This window comes from Peromyscus eremicus, chromosome 4, assembly GCF_949786415.1.
Source record: "Peromyscus eremicus chromosome 4, PerEre_H2_v1, whole genome shotgun sequence".
Lineage (NCBI taxonomy): Eukaryota > Metazoa > Chordata > Mammalia > Rodentia > Cricetidae > Peromyscus > Peromyscus eremicus.
The window spans coordinates 113,616,852-113,635,147 of NC_081419.1; the positions used below are offsets into that span (position 1 = coordinate 113,616,852).

General features: G+C 43.4%; 1 protein-coding gene across 1 annotated transcript in view; it reads left to right on the forward strand.

The window, feature by feature from the left end:
• Ism1 (isthmin 1) overlaps positions 1–16,918 on the forward strand; it is a 77,477-nt gene extending 60,559 nt beyond the window's left edge. Inside the window, exons 4-6 of the mRNA XM_059261512.1 lie at positions 5,925–6,068; positions 9,242–9,331; positions 14,924–16,918. Coding sequence (XP_059117495.1) covers positions 5,925–6,068; positions 9,242–9,331; positions 14,924–15,441 — 752 coding nt within the window. The 3' untranslated portion in view covers positions 15,442–16,918. The remainder of the gene's footprint in view (positions 1–5,924; positions 6,069–9,241; positions 9,332–14,923) is intronic.
• The last annotated feature ends 1,378 nt before the right edge of the window (positions 16,919–18,296 follow it).

Genomic DNA, 18,296 nt, shown 5'->3' on the forward strand with positions numbered 1-18,296 from the left:
ATGATGAGAGACAAGGTGGAGGGATCTCAGATCCACTCTGTCACTCAACGGTTCACCCTCCTTCTTCCTTCAAACAAACACTTGATGCGCCACAAACGCCCCTGTTGTGCTCTTGTGGCTTTCCCATCAGCAGACCAAGGAATGAATAATACAAAATGAGAAGTGTGGAGATTTGTATGAGATGTCCCCCACCCCCATATGTCTCCCGTATTGGAGTACTTGGTCCCCACTTGGTAACTGTTTGGAAAGAGTTAGGAGTTGTGGCCTGGTTAAAGGAGGTACATCACTCAAGATGGACTTGAGGTTACGAAAGCCATCAGCCTCCAGTGTGCTCTTCCTACTTCCAAGCTCTCAGCTGCTGCTCCAGTCACCTGCTGCCGGCAACTCCCACCTGTGAGCTCTAACGCCCTCTGTCGTGGACTCTGACACTCTGGAACTATAAGCCCCAAATAAACTCTTCCCTTTTTTTGGGGGGGGGGGATTCAAGACAGGGTTTCTCTGTATAGTTTTGGTACCTGTCCTGGATCTCGCTCTGTAGACCAAACTGGCCTTGAACTCACAGAGATCTGCCCGGCTCTGCTTCCCAAATACTGGGATTAAAGGCATGAGCCACCACTGCCCAGCAAATAAACTCTTTCTTAAGTTGCCTTGGTCATGGTGTCTTATCACAGCAAAAGAAAATTATCAGATGCAAGAATGATACAGAGAGTTTCAAACAGAGATCCAAGCAAGTAGTTTTCTGTCCATGGTAGTTTCCATTCCCTAAACTGACCATGGTGTAGTTGGATGGGCACTGCTCATTGGTACCTTCATTTGCATTCAATTCTTGGAAATCCTCCAACTTTTCATGGTCTAATTTTAACAGAATATTTCACAGTCATGGTTTTTCGTGGAATTTTCTTTGTAATGTTCATTATGGCTGTATTGTTAGTGCCTTAGAAAAGGGAGGCTAACTTTGGCCAGAATCAGTGTTGCTGGAAGGCAGGATAGATAACAGGGTGTGTTGGGAATATGCAGACCTCAGATATAACTCCTGCTGTGCTGAGGCTGAGCTGTATGGACATCCATAAGTATCACAAGTTTTATTACAAGCCTCAGTTTCCTTACCCATTAAAGGAGTAAAATTCTTCCTGCCGCAGACTTAGCCCGGGAGTTAAATGTAGCCATGACCATCCAGGACTAGTGGTGCTGGGTTCCCAGTGACCACTTCCAGACCAGTTCTGAGCAGTTCAGTGGCCCCTACACTAGAACTGGTCCAAAAAGCTCTACTGTGCAGACACCACAAAAGGAAGATTTTACTGTCCTAAGTAGCATCTATGAATCCCAGCTCTCCACTCATTGCGATGGTGAGCATTGTCTTCCTTCCTTGAGCCCTTTGATGTCATTGAACTGTCAAAACGCTGCAGAAATGTTCTCAGGTACAGTTTGTTCTTGTTGTCACTGTTGTCTTTGCAATTATTGTAGCTGAGGCTTGTTTTCTGCTATGAGCCACACTCCCTCTTGGTTAAGCTTTCACACAGTGTCCTCACTTGTGCTTCCAGCATCATAAATTAGGTTTGTCTTCTGTTACATATATTATAACTTCTCCATCTGTCATTAAAACAGAGAGGAAGATTTCTCCCCTAGAAAGATGTGTTCCAGCCAGAAATCCTGTTCTTCCCTTTGACCTCAGGAAACAGGAATCACCCAGAAGGTCTTTGTTAGAAGCCAATCTGGACCAGTGTATGGCAGAGGCCTCAAGATGGTGAAGGTCTGCCTAGGAGATTGCTCCCCTGTAGAAATGATTAATCATGTGGTTAATTTATGAGCAGTTAAGGATTTGCAGGAAGCCACCTACTGGTAGAATAAGTTCTACCAGTGGCTGCTTGTAGATAACATATTTTAGGATAGATTTTGTGGCATATTTCTAACAGATTTTAGAGGAAACTACTTCATGCAATCTTAGCATTCTGGATGCTGAGGCAGGAGGGTTATGAGTTTGAGGCCGGCCCAGCCTACATAGTTAGCTCCTGTGTCAACAAACAAACAAACAAACAAACAAAAACAACAAAGAAACTACCACCAGTCTGATTTAGCAGCTCAAACAACATAAGAAGGGTTCTCTCTTAGGAGTCTGCAGGTTGACTGAAATGTTCATCTGAGCTAAGATGGGCTAGCTTGGCTGGAGCTGAACAGTCTCCAGTGACCTCAGTAACAATGATGGGGCTCAGTGAGACAATTAGGAGTGCTGAGATGGTCAGAGCCTCTCTCCTCCTGGCCCTTAACTTCCTTGGGGTCTTTACATGCTAGTGGAATGGTTCTTTTCAGCTAAAAAGATAAGTCTACATGCTTAGACATATATTAGGCCTTTGCTTACATCCTATTTGCCATCATCCCATTGATGGAAGCAAATCACATGGTTCAGAACCAGCATAAAATAAGGTGTAGCCAAGGACATGGATGTGGAAAAAGAACTTATGAGCATCATTTCTCATACACTCTGATACACCATTAGCAGTTAGTCCTTATGCTATGTAGGTTTTGTCAAATTGACACAAACTAGAGTTGACTTGGAAAAGGGAACCTCAAGTAGGAATTGCCTCCATCAGACTGCCCTGTGAGCATGTCTGTTAGAGTGTTTCCTGATTAATGATTGATATGGGGAGGCTCATTGTGAGCACATGGTCTTGGATTGATTAAGAAAGCAGGCTGAGTGAACTATGGGGATCAAGCCAGTAAGCAATGCTCTTCCTGGTCTCTGCTTCAGTTCCTGCCTCCAGGTTCCTGACTTGAGCTCCTGGCCTGACTTCCTTTGGTGATGGATTACAAACTATAAGCCATAAGATAGAATACACCATTTCCTCTCCTAAGTTGATTTTGGTCATTGTTTTATCATAGCAACAAAGGAAACTAATATAGTCATTTAGATCCAGAAAACCAAAGTAAGAAGTCCAGCTCATGCATAGATTCAAATATAGGCCTCAAAGTGAGCTAAGCCCTTGAGTTGAGGGACATTGCCCCACGTGCATTGGTGCCCTTAATGAAATGAAAAGGAAAAGCTGCAGGAGATTTCTGGATAGCAGAGGCCCCTTTGCTTTTATGAAGTCCAGAAGTACAACAGTTGGCCTCACTGGATTTTATCTAATGCTGCTATTCCCTCCACAAGTGACATGGCTTTTATCTACATGACATAATGTTTCTTTTTCAAACTTGTCCTCTCTCTTTTTATGGTGCAAAAATATGAGAATCTTTACTTGTGCCTCTTGTTTCTCCCTTTAACAAAATCTGGCCCAGTTTCTGTGTGCATGGTAAAAATGCAGTGTGTACACATGTAATATAATCCACTGCATATAGATGGCGTCATTGACGAGCATGCAATTGTTCCAGGCATGTCTTCAAAGTTCTGAGAGAGAGCAGTGACTATTCTGTGTCAGACTCTTCTCCCTTTGGAAGCAACTTGTTCCTCCAGCCCTGCTGGATATATGCCCCAGAGGAGATAGTAGAGAGGTTCATACTGGAAAGTGATGCCCATTTCCCTAATGTAAAACGGAAGCTTCAGACATCTGCTTGGCTGTGTGGTTGGGAAACTGTTTCTTAGAAGAAATCAAAGTTTGAAAACATGATTGTGATGGAAGGAGATAGAGATGGACGATGCTTCCAAAGGCAGGTATGCCATGAGAAGCTTCACCTTCAGTTAGGGAAGAGGCCATCACAGTGTCTTGTACACACACACACACACACACACACATACACACACACACAATCACTTCTGAATAGTAGGCTGAGAAGGCTCAGCAGCCCTGTGATAGCCCAGGGTGTCTTCAGAGTGAGGATTGTGTAAACAGCCCTGGCGGCTGGCACAGGACCCAAGATTCAGGTGGAAACGTGTGGAGAACATTCTTGCTGGGTCTATGTAATAGTAACTACCACAACCTATTCTGAATGAAGGGTATCCCATCCCTTCAAGGCACATAACTGCAACCCCATGCTTGGCACTCACAGAGGCCCCAAGGCTATTGGAAGCTGTGCATAAGCCAGGAGAAATTATTATGGGGTGGTGTTACTGGAGGAAAGTCATGCTTTAGAGATCTAGGGCTTGATGCTACAGCCCAAGCTTTCCTTTCTGTTAACCTGATAACCCTGGATAAGACCCCCAGACACTCTAAGACTTTTGTTAATATTTACTTCTGATAACAGAAAGTCAGTCTTGATAATGTACCCATATCCTCACCCCTCTCCAACATGTCCTAGTGTGGTCTACTGTAGATGTAACAGTCTTATGAAATAAGAAACATAGAGCCAAATGCAGAGTTAAAATCCCAAGAGGTCAGAGCAGTAGCTGAGAGCTGAGACTTAAAACCACCTTCTTACCCTTAGCTGCCACCGCCGTCCTTCCCCTGAGAAAGAGACCTACTTCCTGTGTATCTGTCATTTTATTGACTTTCTATTCTGCCTTCTCATTGGTTGTAAACCAATGAGACTTCCTTGTCACTGCCTGTCTATACAGACCTCCAGGTCTTCTATGGTTGGTATTGAGATTAAAGGCGTGTATCTCCATGCTGGCTGTGTCCTTGAACACACAAAGATCTGCCTGTCACGTGATCGGGATTAAGGGTGTGTGCTACCACTGCCAGACTTCTGCTATGGCTTGCTATTAGCTCTGAACCCCAGGCAATTTTATTAACATACAAATAAAATCACATTTCAGCACAAATAAAATATCACCATAGTCTACTTTTTCTTTTCCCATGTCATTCATAACTTCTAACATACTATATAATTTACTATTTTGTATTCATTGTTCATTACACCATGGTGAGGAAAGCTATTCTTTTTTTTGTTTGTTTGTTTGGTTTTTTTGTTTTTTGTTTTTGTTTTTGTTTTTCGAGACAGGGTTTCTCTGTGTAGCTTTGCGCCTTTCCTGGGACTCACTTGGTAGCCCAGGCTGGCCTCGAACTCACAGAGATCCACCTGGCTCTGCCTCCCGAGTGCTGGGATTAAAGGCGTGCGCCACCACCGCCCGGCAAGGAAAGCTATTCTTAATAATATATTCCACATACCTAGAATTATCCTTGACATATAGTGCGAGATCAACTAATATTCATTGGCCAGATGTTGAATAATGACTTCAAAGGATATTTCTATATTTACAATGAATACGTTAGTTATTTGCTACTGTGTGACAAACCATCCTATACTCAGCACCTGAAAAAAAAATAGCAGTCATTTCTCATGATTTAATGGCTCAGGAAGTCCAGACCACTGGGCAGTTCTGCTCTCGATGGCTTCAGCTACATTCAGTTTCTGTACAGCAGTATTGGGAGCCTCCCTTCCTCTGTCTGTCAAATGTTTTCTAGTCCTTCATGTGACTCTGTTTTTTGGAGGCATCTCATCATTCTTGAATTTGTTTGGCCTGAACTTCTTTCATGGTGATTAGATTTATCAGAATACACTAAACTGGAAGTCAATGGGGACCATAAGGTCAAGGCAAGACCAGATTCTGTAGAATTCTCTTCTTTTTTCTCCTTTTTCTCCTCCTCTTCTTTTTCTCTCTCCCCGTTTTCCTCCCTCCCTCTCTCTCTCTTCCTTCCCCCTGCATTCCTCTTCCTCTCCCTTCCTCTGTCCCCTCCCTCTGCCCCCTCCATTTCTATCTCCCTTCTTATTCATCTCCTTCTCCTATCCTCCCACAAGGAGGAAAGGTTTGCCCCACGGGTTAGGTCCTAGTCATGTACAAATCAACACAGCATTGCAACCCTTTCAGTCTTCACAAAGCTGAGCGCTAACATGAACCTGCAGCTGTAAGCCTTTGAGCTCAGGCTTCAACCAATCCCTTCAAGAGTGAGCATGATGTAAGTGGAAGAATACACGGCCAACAGGCAACTTGAACAGGAGACTTGGGAACTCTTTAGGTGGGGATGATGACCATCTCCCTGGCTCCCTTCCAGATTCCACAGACGGTGAGGGTGACTGGAGTCTCTGGTCTGTCTGCAGCGTCACCTGTGGAAATGGCAACCAGAAACGGACCCGTTCTTGTGGCTATGCATGCATTGCCACAGAATCGAGGACCTGTGACCGTCCAAACTGCCCAGGTAATTGTGGGGCTTTGGTTCCAAGTTCTAGGGAAAGAATTTTCGTCTATATTTTAAAACTTGGAGAAATTATTTAAAAGATAAACATTTTCCTCAGAAATCTTTTGACCTGAATGGGACAACTAGAGATAGCTGATAGACTTGGTGGATGAAAACATGGATTTCCTAAGTCTTAAGCACAATTGCAGAGGCTGTGGCCTAAGGGGCAGTGCCATATTGTACTTACTTAACTTGAAGGAGGGACTCTGATCAGTTTGGGACCTTGATGTGAGATTGTCATGATTTGAAAAACTCATTTGAAAACAGATATTTATGTCTGATAAGGCAGCCAGCATGAGTGGATTCTCATTCTCAGGAAAACCATGGAGTCAGCCTTGTCAGTAACACCTGCCTGAGAGCTGCCCAAGGCTTCCCAAGAAACAAACTGGTGCAACTTAGCATTTAATTGTGATCTTATACTGTAGTATCAGTGCCTTGAAAATTAAATCAATCGCTAACTTGATGAGGAGTCATGTTGGAAATAAACAATAATTATGACTATGGTTGTCAAAAGTTATAGTGGTTTGTCATAATCTAGTCTGTGGCCTATTTATGTAGGGACCTTCATTGTTAAAGGGATCAAACAGGAGAAACAGAGGCGACCAAGACCATGAGTGGCCCATAAAGCCTGAACTATGTGCCTCCTGGTCCTTGACACGAAGCTTATCACCCCCTGGCCTATATTTTCACTGTGTTCCCATTGCCAGGCAGAATACCAGCCTACAATAATATCTTGGGCCCTATCATAAAACCACACATTCCAAATGGCTTCATCTAAAGGAAATTTCTGAGACTGGAAATCTGATCCCCATACCTCAGACTTCCTTTTTCTACTCCTAGACATGCTATTCTCAAACCAAGAACATTTGGACCCAAACAAAAGTGGAAGCACAAAGGGATTTCTGAAGAAGGGGAGAGGGGCAACCAGAACGGGGTGCATGCTGGCAGAGGGCATGCAAAGAAAATGGGGTTGAAATGTAAGAAGTGGTGGCTCCGGCTACATGCCAGCCATGCAGACATTTACCTCTCCTAATCTTCCCCGTGCTCCTTGCAATGAGCTGAGGTGGAAGTCTGGCCAGTGGGTTTGGGATGGGGAGGAACAAAAGCGGTCAATAATAACATAAGTAGGAGGAAGCAACATTCAGGAAGAATGTGAAGAAGAAAAGAAGAAGACTATGAAGAAAAACAAAAAAGTTAAAAAAGGTATTAAGATGAAGAAGAGGAAGATGGTCTAGGGGGGAGAGAAAGAGGGTGCTTGTCTAGCCATATAGGAGGTCCAGGCTTAGATCCCTTAGCACCATGCAAAAGGGAGAGGAAGGAAGGGGGGAGCAGAAATCAAAGGAAGAGGAAGGAGGGAGGAAGGAAAAGTGGGGAGGAGAAGAGAAGAGAGGGGTGGAGAGAAAGGTGAAGATTAAGGAGAAGATGAAAAAGATGGCAGTAAAGAGAATGAGAGTGTTCTGAGTAATTCAGTATCATTCAAACTTCCATGACTTCTAGGTGTGTTATTTCATTTAATACTCAAAACTGCCTCATGGAATAGAATTTTATTATTGTATTTGTTTGGCATTTTAACTGAGGCCCTAAATCAGCAGCAAATGATAATAACGGGATTCGAATCCATGCTGCCTGACTTGAGAGGCCATGACCTTTACTGTTACACTCTTTCTCCTTCGCCATGAAGGAAGGTCTCTGGCTCAGCCACACATGGACACAATTTTACTTTGAGTTGTAGGGGCATGCCTGTGTTCTCTTCAGAGCTAGCATACAGAGCCAAGCTGATGGGTTCTTCCCTGCTGCCTTTTCAAGTTTCCTTTTTGGGTACCAGGACCACTGAGATCACTGCAGCTGGCATCCCTGTGCATGCATTTTCTTCTCGGCTGTCCTTGCCCGCTTCGGTCTTTCCAGCCTTTCTGCTTTAGGGGGTTCCAGCTCCAAGGGTTCATTTGGATATAAATGATTACTTTTAGCAGGGTCTCCTTCCTTATTTGGTTTGTTGAATCTCTGCTTTACTGGAAGTAACTATGGAATAAACAAGGTCTTGTAGGCTTGTTAATGATCATTCTGTAAAAGTATGTCCCCTTGGGGGCTGGAGATATGGCTTGGTGACTAAAAGCACTTGCTGCTCCTTCAGTTCCCAGTACCTATGTCAGGCAGTTCAGAACCACCTGAAACTCCAGTCCCAGGAATCTGATGGCCTCTTCTGGCCTTCTCGGGCACCTGAACACACATAGCATACACATACATGCATACACACAAATAAAAATAAATAAATGTTTCTTACAACTATGTCCCTAGGCCAACCCTTGCTCGAGGGACCTAACAAAATCAGAGTGACCTCTTAAAGGATATACAGTCCGCTCAACAGTGAAGCTAGGGTTTCCCCAAAAAGCTACCAGCCTCCACTCTTGGCTCTTTCTCATTATTTAGCTTGCTGAATCTGAGTTGGGTGTGGTAATTCTGAGGGGAGATTTAAGGGAGCTGAAAGGTTTGAAGCAAACTGGGTTCAGTTCCTTAGAGTGAGTAATAGGATTCTCTGTGCACCCTTTCAGGAGCATGAATAGGAGTAGCATTAGACAATCAATGAAGCAGGAAACATGAGCTTCTACTCTCCCTTCTGGGAGATGCTCTCCCCGAATTTCACTCAATTGACTCTGCAGGGGAGAGGTGCCACTTAGTTCTCCTGACTTTACAGAAATTAAAACTAGGCACACAAAGATGAAGTGTCCTGCCCAGGTCCACACAGCTAGTAATGATTTAAAACCAGGCAGTCAGCCATTAAAAAGAAGGTCTCGAGCACACTGCTGCCTGTGATTTAGTTTGTCACTCATCCGACAGCCACCCTGACAAGTACCCCACCGCCACCCACCCCTCATCTCCCAGACAAATGGGTAAGCCCATGGACTCGTTGCAGGCACATTTGGATCTGATTTTGCACTGTGACTAGTATCTGGAGTTTTAATATGTTTTATGCACTGCTACCTGCTTTTACTGTTTCCTCTGTTGGCAAGTTTCAACCCACGAGTAGTAATGAATACAAAAAGGCTTTGTTCAGGTATATTTGTTTTGTATTTGAGGGGGTGGGGGATGAATTTTTCCATAAAACTAGGGGAAAATGAGCTCTTGTCTGTGTTTAGGAATTGAAGACACTTTCAGGACAGCAGCCACCGAAGTGAGTCTGCTTACGGGAAGCGAGGAGTTTAATGCCACCAAGTTGTTTGAAGTTGGTAAGAGTTTTTCCCTTTTTTTTTTAAATCCAAATATTGGTTCAGTGCTTTGGAGATTCATTTTGCTTTTGCAGTGCCATCCTTGGACCTATGAAAATGTTTCATTTTTCCCTTTGAGTGTCCAATGCTCCCAGCAGATTTCCTGCTCACTGACTAGACTCCAGGCAAGAAAGAGTAACCTCAGGCAAGGAAAAGCAACCCTTCCCTCCTACACTAGAATAGACTGAGCCGTAGGGCACCACGGTGAGCAACCTGCAGAGCCTCTTAGGTGAGAGATGGATTGAGTGTACCCTCCCCCTAGCACAAAGTAAGCCCACCACCCAATGAGCTCTGCCCTCACCCAGCATCCAGTAAAAGAAGTCTCCAGCAAATGGAAGGAAGAGGGGAGGAAGTTTTCTCAACATTATATACTTCCCTCTTTTGCAAGAATTTTCCATTGGTGGGGGGAACTTCAGTACGTTTTTCTGTGCTTCTCACTAGAAGTGCCAGCTCAGAAGCAGCAGCCTAAGTGAACACAATAGAAAGTACACACTCGGGTGCAAGCTTGCTTTTCAACACAGCTTCATTTACTTCTGGATACCGTACCATTATGTGTTGTAAAAGAGTCAGATTCCTTCTGCCCCACTTGTTTTATTCCTGAACATTCTTTCGTAAACTTAAGGCTGAGGTATCTCCTCAGACAAAATTGAGCAGGCCTAAGTCTCTTTGAGTTTCCTAGCCCAACTATTTAGAGATTTAATTTTTCTCTTTCTCAGAGAACTACAGGAGACAGACAAGGATCTAAGTAGGATAATCTAGAAAACAGAGAGATACTGAAAAGAAGGGTGTCGGCACTCTGATAAAAAAGAAATAATAAACAACTACAGCATCATTATCAGCAAGCAGTAGTGGGTAGGGCATCGGCAGTCCCTCACCACATCAGGCAGTGATGGTGCCTCGTCCCACCATCAGCGCCCCCAGCTGAGGAGGTATTGACAGCAGGAAGCTGCTGGGAGGACGGTCAGCTTTCTCTAAGAGTGTAGCTTCTAGGAAGTAGAGCATGCTTCAGTTGAAGACAACATAGCCAAGAATGTTTGGACAGCACAAACTGGTCTTGATGAGAGGAAGGGGGGATTGGACAGTTAGGAAGCCAGGTAGCTCTGGAAAGCTAAACATACTGTACAAAATTATCAAAGAACTGGTAATGTTTATTCTAAAAGATGGGGGCAGCCATGCCTTATAAGGCCTTATGTAAGGTGAATATCAAGCCATTACCACTGTGTTATAAAAGAGTCAGATCCCTCCTGTCCCACTTTTTTTAGCCCCAAAAATTCTTTCATGAACTCGAGTCTGCTGTATCTCTCCAGAATGGAAAATTCAGGTAGGCTGATTTTCCAAGACAAATCCCAGATCTGGTTTAGCTAAAATATACCTTAATTTTTACAATGCTTGTTAACATTTAAAAAAAAAATCCATTCCAACGTGTCTGTAAGCCAAACTCAGGACAGTTTAGAAATTCTGTGTTAGTAGGGCCTCCACCTCACATACACAATGAAATTATATTTATTTAACAAGAGCCTTCTGCAAACACAGTTCATTGGATTTATTTTTTAAACTGACTTTAAAGATGTGAGTTTTACATCAAGTGGAAGAGCAGAAGACATGATCTTTGAGGGGCAGAGAACTTCTCATGTCTCCTCGTGTCACATTTCACAGGCAAATATCTTCTGCCTTTTTGTGCAGGGTGAGGCATAAGGCCACATCAATGCAAGGCTAAGAATACCAGAACTAAGTAGACCTATTCCAGCCAGAGTCCAGGCAAAAATGAATTGAGTACATTCAGTGTAGGCAATTGGCAAGTATTTAGTGAAAGATCATTTATTTGTAAAACTGAGCAGAGTTGATATAAATCAAGAAGGGGACCCCAAGACTGGCAACCTTGGAGAGCCTTTACCATTCTTGATCTGATGGGACCAGGATAGGAGCAGCAAGCCCAGCTCATAGGGAGAGCCACCTGACCACAGTCTCAGTTCTCCAAAGGATGCAGACAATGCACAGTGAGAAAGGAACCAGTGACTCATTCTCGCTTTACTCTCTTCCCTCTGTGTGGTCCACAGATGGGCTTCCCACTGGGCAATCCGAATAGAAGTCAGAGGTAAAAAGCCTATTGATATGGTCTACATGGATCAGGACATGTGGAAGCCAGAGGTCAACATCAGATGCTCTCCGTCTTAACTTTTTGAGACTAGGTCTCTCACTGAATTAGGAGCTCATTATTTCTACTAGACTAGCTAGCCTGAGATCCGTTATGACCCACATGTCTCTACTACTCCCCACCCAGTGCTGGGGTTACAGCCATGTTCTGATTTTTCATCAGTGCTGGGGATCTGGACTGGGGTCATCATGCCTAGCAGCAGGTATATTAAGTTATCTCTCCAGTCTCCCATCAGGTATTATTAATGGTCAAGTTTGGTTTTTAGAATTAATGCTTAGCGGAAGGCCCTCCCCTGCCTCCTCCTACCTCTGCCACCGAAGCTTGTGCCAATTGGGGTTCTGCAAGTAGCACATGCCAGATGGGGGTGAGCATATGAGGTGACAGTATGACACCTAAGGAAGCAGAAAAGGAGAACCAGGAAGGAAGAAAACCAACAACTCAGAGCTCTGTCCAACAGGGATGGCCAAACTGAGGGGACTCAGGGAGGAGCTGGACAACACTGCTTCCTCCATGCTTGGCCATTGACCTCCAAGGCAAGTAGGAGCCGGACAATGGGGGCAGTCAGCAAAGTAAGCAGAGCAGGCTCTCTTGTAGGAGCTCTGAAGAGGAAGTCTGGCCACCACCAGCCCTACCATGGCTCGCAATCAGCATGATGGCACAGCACCCAAAACTGTTCCTGACTTACCCTACTAGAAATAACATTTCATTTCAGTTTTGAAATGTTTTGGCTTTGTTTGTTTGTTTGCTTTGTTTTGTTTTTAGACGAGAGAGCCAAGTACTCTGGTACATGCCTGTAATCCCAGCATTCAGAGGCTGAAGTGAGTTCCAGGCCAGCCTGGGACACACAATGTGACTGTCTCAAAAACAGCAATGGAAGAATGTCTAGGTTTAGGCAGACAGGGTTTTCTTTTATGGAGAAGTAAATAAATCCAGAAAGAACCAGTGGTGTGTTCATCAGACAGCTTCCTGTCACTGTGAAAAAAAAAGTCCTTGAAAGAGAAAACAAGTTAAAAGGAAGAAAGATTTGCTTTGGCCTCTAGTTTCAGGGCATGGTATTTGGCCTGTTGCCTTTGGACCTGTGGCAAAGCAAAACATCACGGTAATCAGGTGATGGAGGGATGCTGTTTACGTCATGGAAACCAGGAAGGGAAAGAAGAGAGAATGAAAGTGACTGGCATCCCAAGATGCTTTTCAGTGGCACACACTGTTAACTCCTCTAAGTTCCGCTGTCTCTCAGTAGTGCCACATGTTGGAGACGAAGCCATCAGTATATGAGCTATTGATGGACATGTAAGATTCAAACTGTAACAGTGGGAAATGGGATGGAAGTGTGGCAAGGTGGTGCAGCAGATCAAAGGGTGTTTTATCCAACCTGCATTCAGAAGGGACCCTGGTGGAAAAGCTGTATGTCACTTCAGCAGAGTGAGGGCCAAAGTTCAGGGGCTTAAGGAAAGGAGAGAGGTTTAGTAACATTTGGTTAAGAGGCATTCTGTTCTGATCAGTCAGTGTGGGCGAGTAGGTCAACTAATCACAAACAAAGGAAGGAAGGTAGCTCAGACTGAGCTTCTCAACCATAAATGGAGATGGGGCATTTAGGAGTCTCATCTAAGTCCAACGTGAAAAGGGCTCCTTAGCAGTAAAGATGGGATGAGGACAGAGAGTCTTAATACTGCTGCTTTTCAGGACAAAGTTCTTTGAATTGCTGCCATTGGGCCTACTCACATGCCTTAGCCCTCTTTTACTTGTTATTTTGAGATAAGCTCTCACTAAGTTGCCCAGGCTGACCCTGAAGTCCTTTTGTGTATCAGGCTAGCCTTGGACTCATTCTCTATACCAGATTTACCTTAAACTTATTCTGTAGACCAAGCAGGCCTTGAACTTGTGATTCTCCTGCCTCAGCCTCTAGATTAGCTGGAATTACAGGTTTATATGCTCACGCCTCATCTGGGATAAAGTTTTTAAGTAAAGTATGACGTTGTCATTGAATGGGAATCCTAAGAAGGTTTTTCTGAGTTCCTAGGTTACAGTGAGACTCTGCATTTGTTCCTCACATCGGTTTGATCCCTACCTTATATCAAGTCCCCCCCCCCCTTTCTGGCTATCATTTCCCCAGTGTCTGTTTCTACTGGCATCTTGGCCTAAGTCTGACAGAAATCACACCAGGACATATGCTGAATCCAATGTTCCTGACCCAAACAACTGAAAGACCACGAGAAGCCCTATGAGTGATCAGGCAGGAGCCAGGCTGATCTGGGAACATCCTGTCCTGTCCAAGTAGCGTGTCACTGTACACCTATACCGTGGCCGGTTGTTCCCAAGGGGCAAGACAAGAATAGCATATGTTCAAATTTCAGTTCTTAAAGCCAGGAATACACAATTAGAATTGGAATCCATAAATTATTTAAAACAAACTTTAAATTTAAATATATTTCAATCATATACTTCCGACTTCCCCCAAGTCCTTCCAGATCATCTCCCCCTTCCTACCCATCCAATTTTAAGTTCTTCCTCAAAATACAAAAACCCAATATAACAACAAAACTCCCAAAACCAAGAAAACAAAATAAAACCACACCCAAAAGAGAAAAAAAAAAAACCACTAAACTGTAACCAAATAAAAGGAGTAGTTAACCAACACATAATTGGAATCCATAAATTCTTAAGTATTTGCAACTAAATCAACTTTTTCTTAATGCTTTAAAAAGCCAACATATCACCTCTGAGTTACACTCTCACTCCTTTAAGGCATCTTAGCCTGTGAATTTCAGACAGTGATAATTAAAGTCCAGCAGCTGGGAGATGAATTATGTTTTAAGCCACTCAGTGAGTGACAGAAATAAAAGAAATTCAACTCGACAAATGGTCCTTTGAGGCCTTTCCACCACATTACCGCTTATTTAGGAAATTCAATACAGCTCTCTGAATTAGCTAATTGTGTTAGGATGTATAATTAGGCTATGGTTATCTGTGATGATATTCTGCTTTTTGTTTTGTATTTGAGGGTTTTATTGGGGTTTTGTTGAGATCTGGTTTGGTTTGGGCATTTTTTAAAGATGCTTTCAATTTAGGGATAATAACATGTTTCTACATAAAAATGTAAAAGGTGGATCAAATGCAGTGGTAGTTAAACACAGGTGAGGGAATCTTGGTAGCCATTCAATCAGTGACTTACTCTTTGCTGTCTGGTGTTTGAACGTTCCTCAAACTATAAAGTAAGGAGTTGGGAAGATGTCTTCCAAACTAAGTTGCCAAGTTCTGGGGTGATGAGAATGGCCACCATGTGTGGTGGTTACGGGTACCTGCCGGGTAGCTAATGCTAAGGAAGGAAATGCTGGCTTCAGTGCCGTCCTCCCAGCAACCTTAGCATGTGCTTAGAGGGGTGTTTTGGTCTTTTTCAGACATGGACAGCTGTGAGCGATGGATGAGCTGCAAAAGCGAGTTCTTAAAGAAATACATGCACAAGGTGATCAACGACCTGCCCAGCTGTCCCTGTTCCTACCCCACTGAGGTGGCTTACAGCACGGCTGACATCTTTGACCGCATCAAGCGCAAGGACTTCCGATGGAAGGATGCCAGTGGGCCCAAAGAGAAACTGGAGATCTACAAGCCTACTGCCCGGTACTGCATCCGCTCTATGCTGTCCCTGGAAAGTACTACGTTGGCTGCCCAGCACTGTTGCTATGGTGACAACATGCAGCTCATCACCAGGGGCAAAGGGGCAGGCACGCCCAATCTCATCAGCACCGAGTTCTCTGCTGAGCTCCACTACAAAGTGGACGTTCTGCCCTGGATCATCTGCAAGGGTGACTGGAGCAGGTATAATGAGGCCCGGCCTCCCAATAATGGACAGAAGTGCACGGAGAGCCCTTCTGACGAGGACTACATTAAACAGTTCCAAGAGGCCAGGGAGTACTAAAGCACCACTGGTTTGGAGGCACAAATGCACTGATCTGCCAACTGTCACCCAGGTTTTTTAATCCACAGTTTTGTATATTTGTATATTCCACATGAGTATTTTTCTAAGTACACTAGGGGTATGCACCAGGTCTGGGGGACTGCTATGTCCATTGCCTACAAACCATATTGGAAGTCCTCCTAGTGGCTGTGTAGGCAGGAAAAGGAACCTGGGAGCCATAGTGGGTGTGATTCAATTCCCACCTCCATCCAGCGCACAGGAGGAGCACAGAGACTGAGGTTGTAAACATTATAAGCAGTTTTTATATATAACTTATTTAATACGAATGTGACTTAAGCTTAACCTTTTCTCTGGAGTTGTCCTTGTAAAAAATTATTTAATCACTTCTGAGAGAGCTCAAAAAGGAAAGGACTTGGGGGAATGGAGAGAAAAGGAATTTTGACGTGGAAATGCATCAAATCGAGAAAACAGCCACCTTACACCTGGTGCTCTTGAGTCAGGGTGTTTGCTGGAGTCACAGATTCCAACACTTTCTTGTCCTTAGACTAGGCAAGGGGGTGGGTAGTAAGTGAATGTTTAGAGTCAAATCTAAGACATGGTTTTAAATGGCTTTAAAATAAATAAATTTCCAGTGTGGTTCTACTAAGGAGGCCCAGCAGCAGCATTTCTGCTCTGCCTTAACAAGCTCAGAAGACTGAAGGAACTTCAGGAGTAAGGCTGGGAGTGGCACTTTCCAAAAGAAAAAAAGCAAAGCAAGTGGGAAAATAATATGGGCCCATTTAGTCTATTTTATTTTAATATAACAACTTTTCTCCACCAATATATTCCCAGCAAATAAATATAAAAGGGGGTGGTGAGAGCTGAAGTCTGAGAAATCCTGATTTTTTTTTTTAATGTTTTGAGGGAAAAAACCTGCATTATTTTTGTAAAGTATTTATTGAGTTATTGGATATTTTGCATCGTGCAGTTAGAAGATGGCCCAGTTCTGTAGGGTAGAACTGGGAGGGCAGATGAAAAGTTGGCTCTTATGCAACCTTACCTGCAAAACTCCAGGAAAAGAGGTATATAATAAAATCATAATCAAATGTGTTACCTGCATCCTTAATTTAAGATACAAATATTGTAACTACTCCAAGGGAAGCAAGACTTTCATGGGGAGAAAGCTTCAATCCAGGTAGGAATAAAATACTCACAGGTGGTCTTATGGTGGTTAGGGCAAATCATAGAATCATTGACATCAAGTGTATCTCCCTATCCCCCAATTAGATCAAGATAATTGGCACACATATGATTTTCTTTCTCACCAAGACCTAAGAAAACCAAGCTAGAGCAAAGATTTAAGATGGGCAAGGCTACTCCAGACAAAATACAGAAATACAAGTAATATGCAGAATGTACTTACAATACAAATTATTCTTTTGCCAGCTGAGAGAAACCAGAGGTCGGAAAGAATAAACCATATTTCTTGTATCCCTAATGATTTCGATATTCTTGATCACACACTCAAGTTCTCTGGTAAAATTATGTTCTTGTGGGAAAGATCTCATTAGTCCTTTAAACTTTAGAATGAATTACTTAGTGAGGCAATATCCATCAGATTATTTATATTTAGGTTCTGCATCTAGTGATGGAATAATAATTCTTGTTTGGGGCTGGAGAGATGGTTCAGTAGTAGTTAAGAGCACTTACTGCTCTTGCAAAGGACATGGGTTCATTCCTAGCACCCACATGGTGGCTCACACCCATTTGTAACATTTTCAGGGGATCTGGCACCTTCTCTTGGCTTCTGTGGACACCAGGCATTCATGGTACACATACATCCATGGGGACATTCACACAAACACATAAAAATAACTAACTCTTTTTTAAAGGTCTTGTTCTCATCTGAAGGAATGCTAAGCAAGTGAAACAGCAGAAAGAATAAACAGTCCATATATCAGAGAAGAAAGAGGGTTTGGTTTGTAATATAGAAGAAAACATCTTTAAAGAGAGAATTGTCTGGAAACAGAATGAATTACCTTTGTGCTGATCAGTTTCTTATCAGGACACACATACAAGCAAAGGCCAGAGATACGGCATGCGGGAAATTCAGCTGAGTAGCATGGAGGGATGAGAATGTTCTACAGCAAGACCCAAAGGGTGTCCTAGGGTAAGTTCAAGGCTGTGAGGAAATCCTTCTGGGATAAGGAATGCATCTGAAGGTTCCAGTAGAGGAGTGAGACTTTTTCTTCTGGTAATCTTAATTGACCTTTAAAATTATATTTTTTTATTTTTTTAGATTATAATATGACCACATCATTTCACCCTTTCCTTTCCTCCCTCTAAAGTCCCATATACCCCTCTTCATTCTCGTGTTCATTAATTATTGACTCTCTCTCTCTCTCTCCCTCTCTCTCTCTCTCTCTCTCTCTCTCTCTCTCTCTCTCTCTCTCTCTCTCTCTCTCGTGTGTGTGTGTGTGTGTGTGTGTGTGTGTGTGTGTGTGTGTGTGTGTGTGTTCCTAAGTACATAAGTACAACCTGCTCAGTCTGTTTTCAGGGCTGACCATTTGGTACTGGATGTGCTCTTCCCTGGGGAAGATGATTTCTCCCACTCCCAGCATTCTTTAGTTGCTTGTAGTTCTTTGTCTATGGTTAAAGACTCTTGGGCTTTCCCTGTCTACTTTGACATGTCTATTTTTGTTGTCCTTTTTCAGCTCATGGTTAGATAGTCATGTTGGTAAGACTTTATGGGTGTAGCTTCTGACATTCCTAGGAGGCACAGTCTCACAGCAAACTCCTTGATCCTCTGGTTCTAACAATCTTTCCTCCCTCTCCACCACAGTGATCTCTGAGCTTTAGGTGCAGGGGTGTTTTGT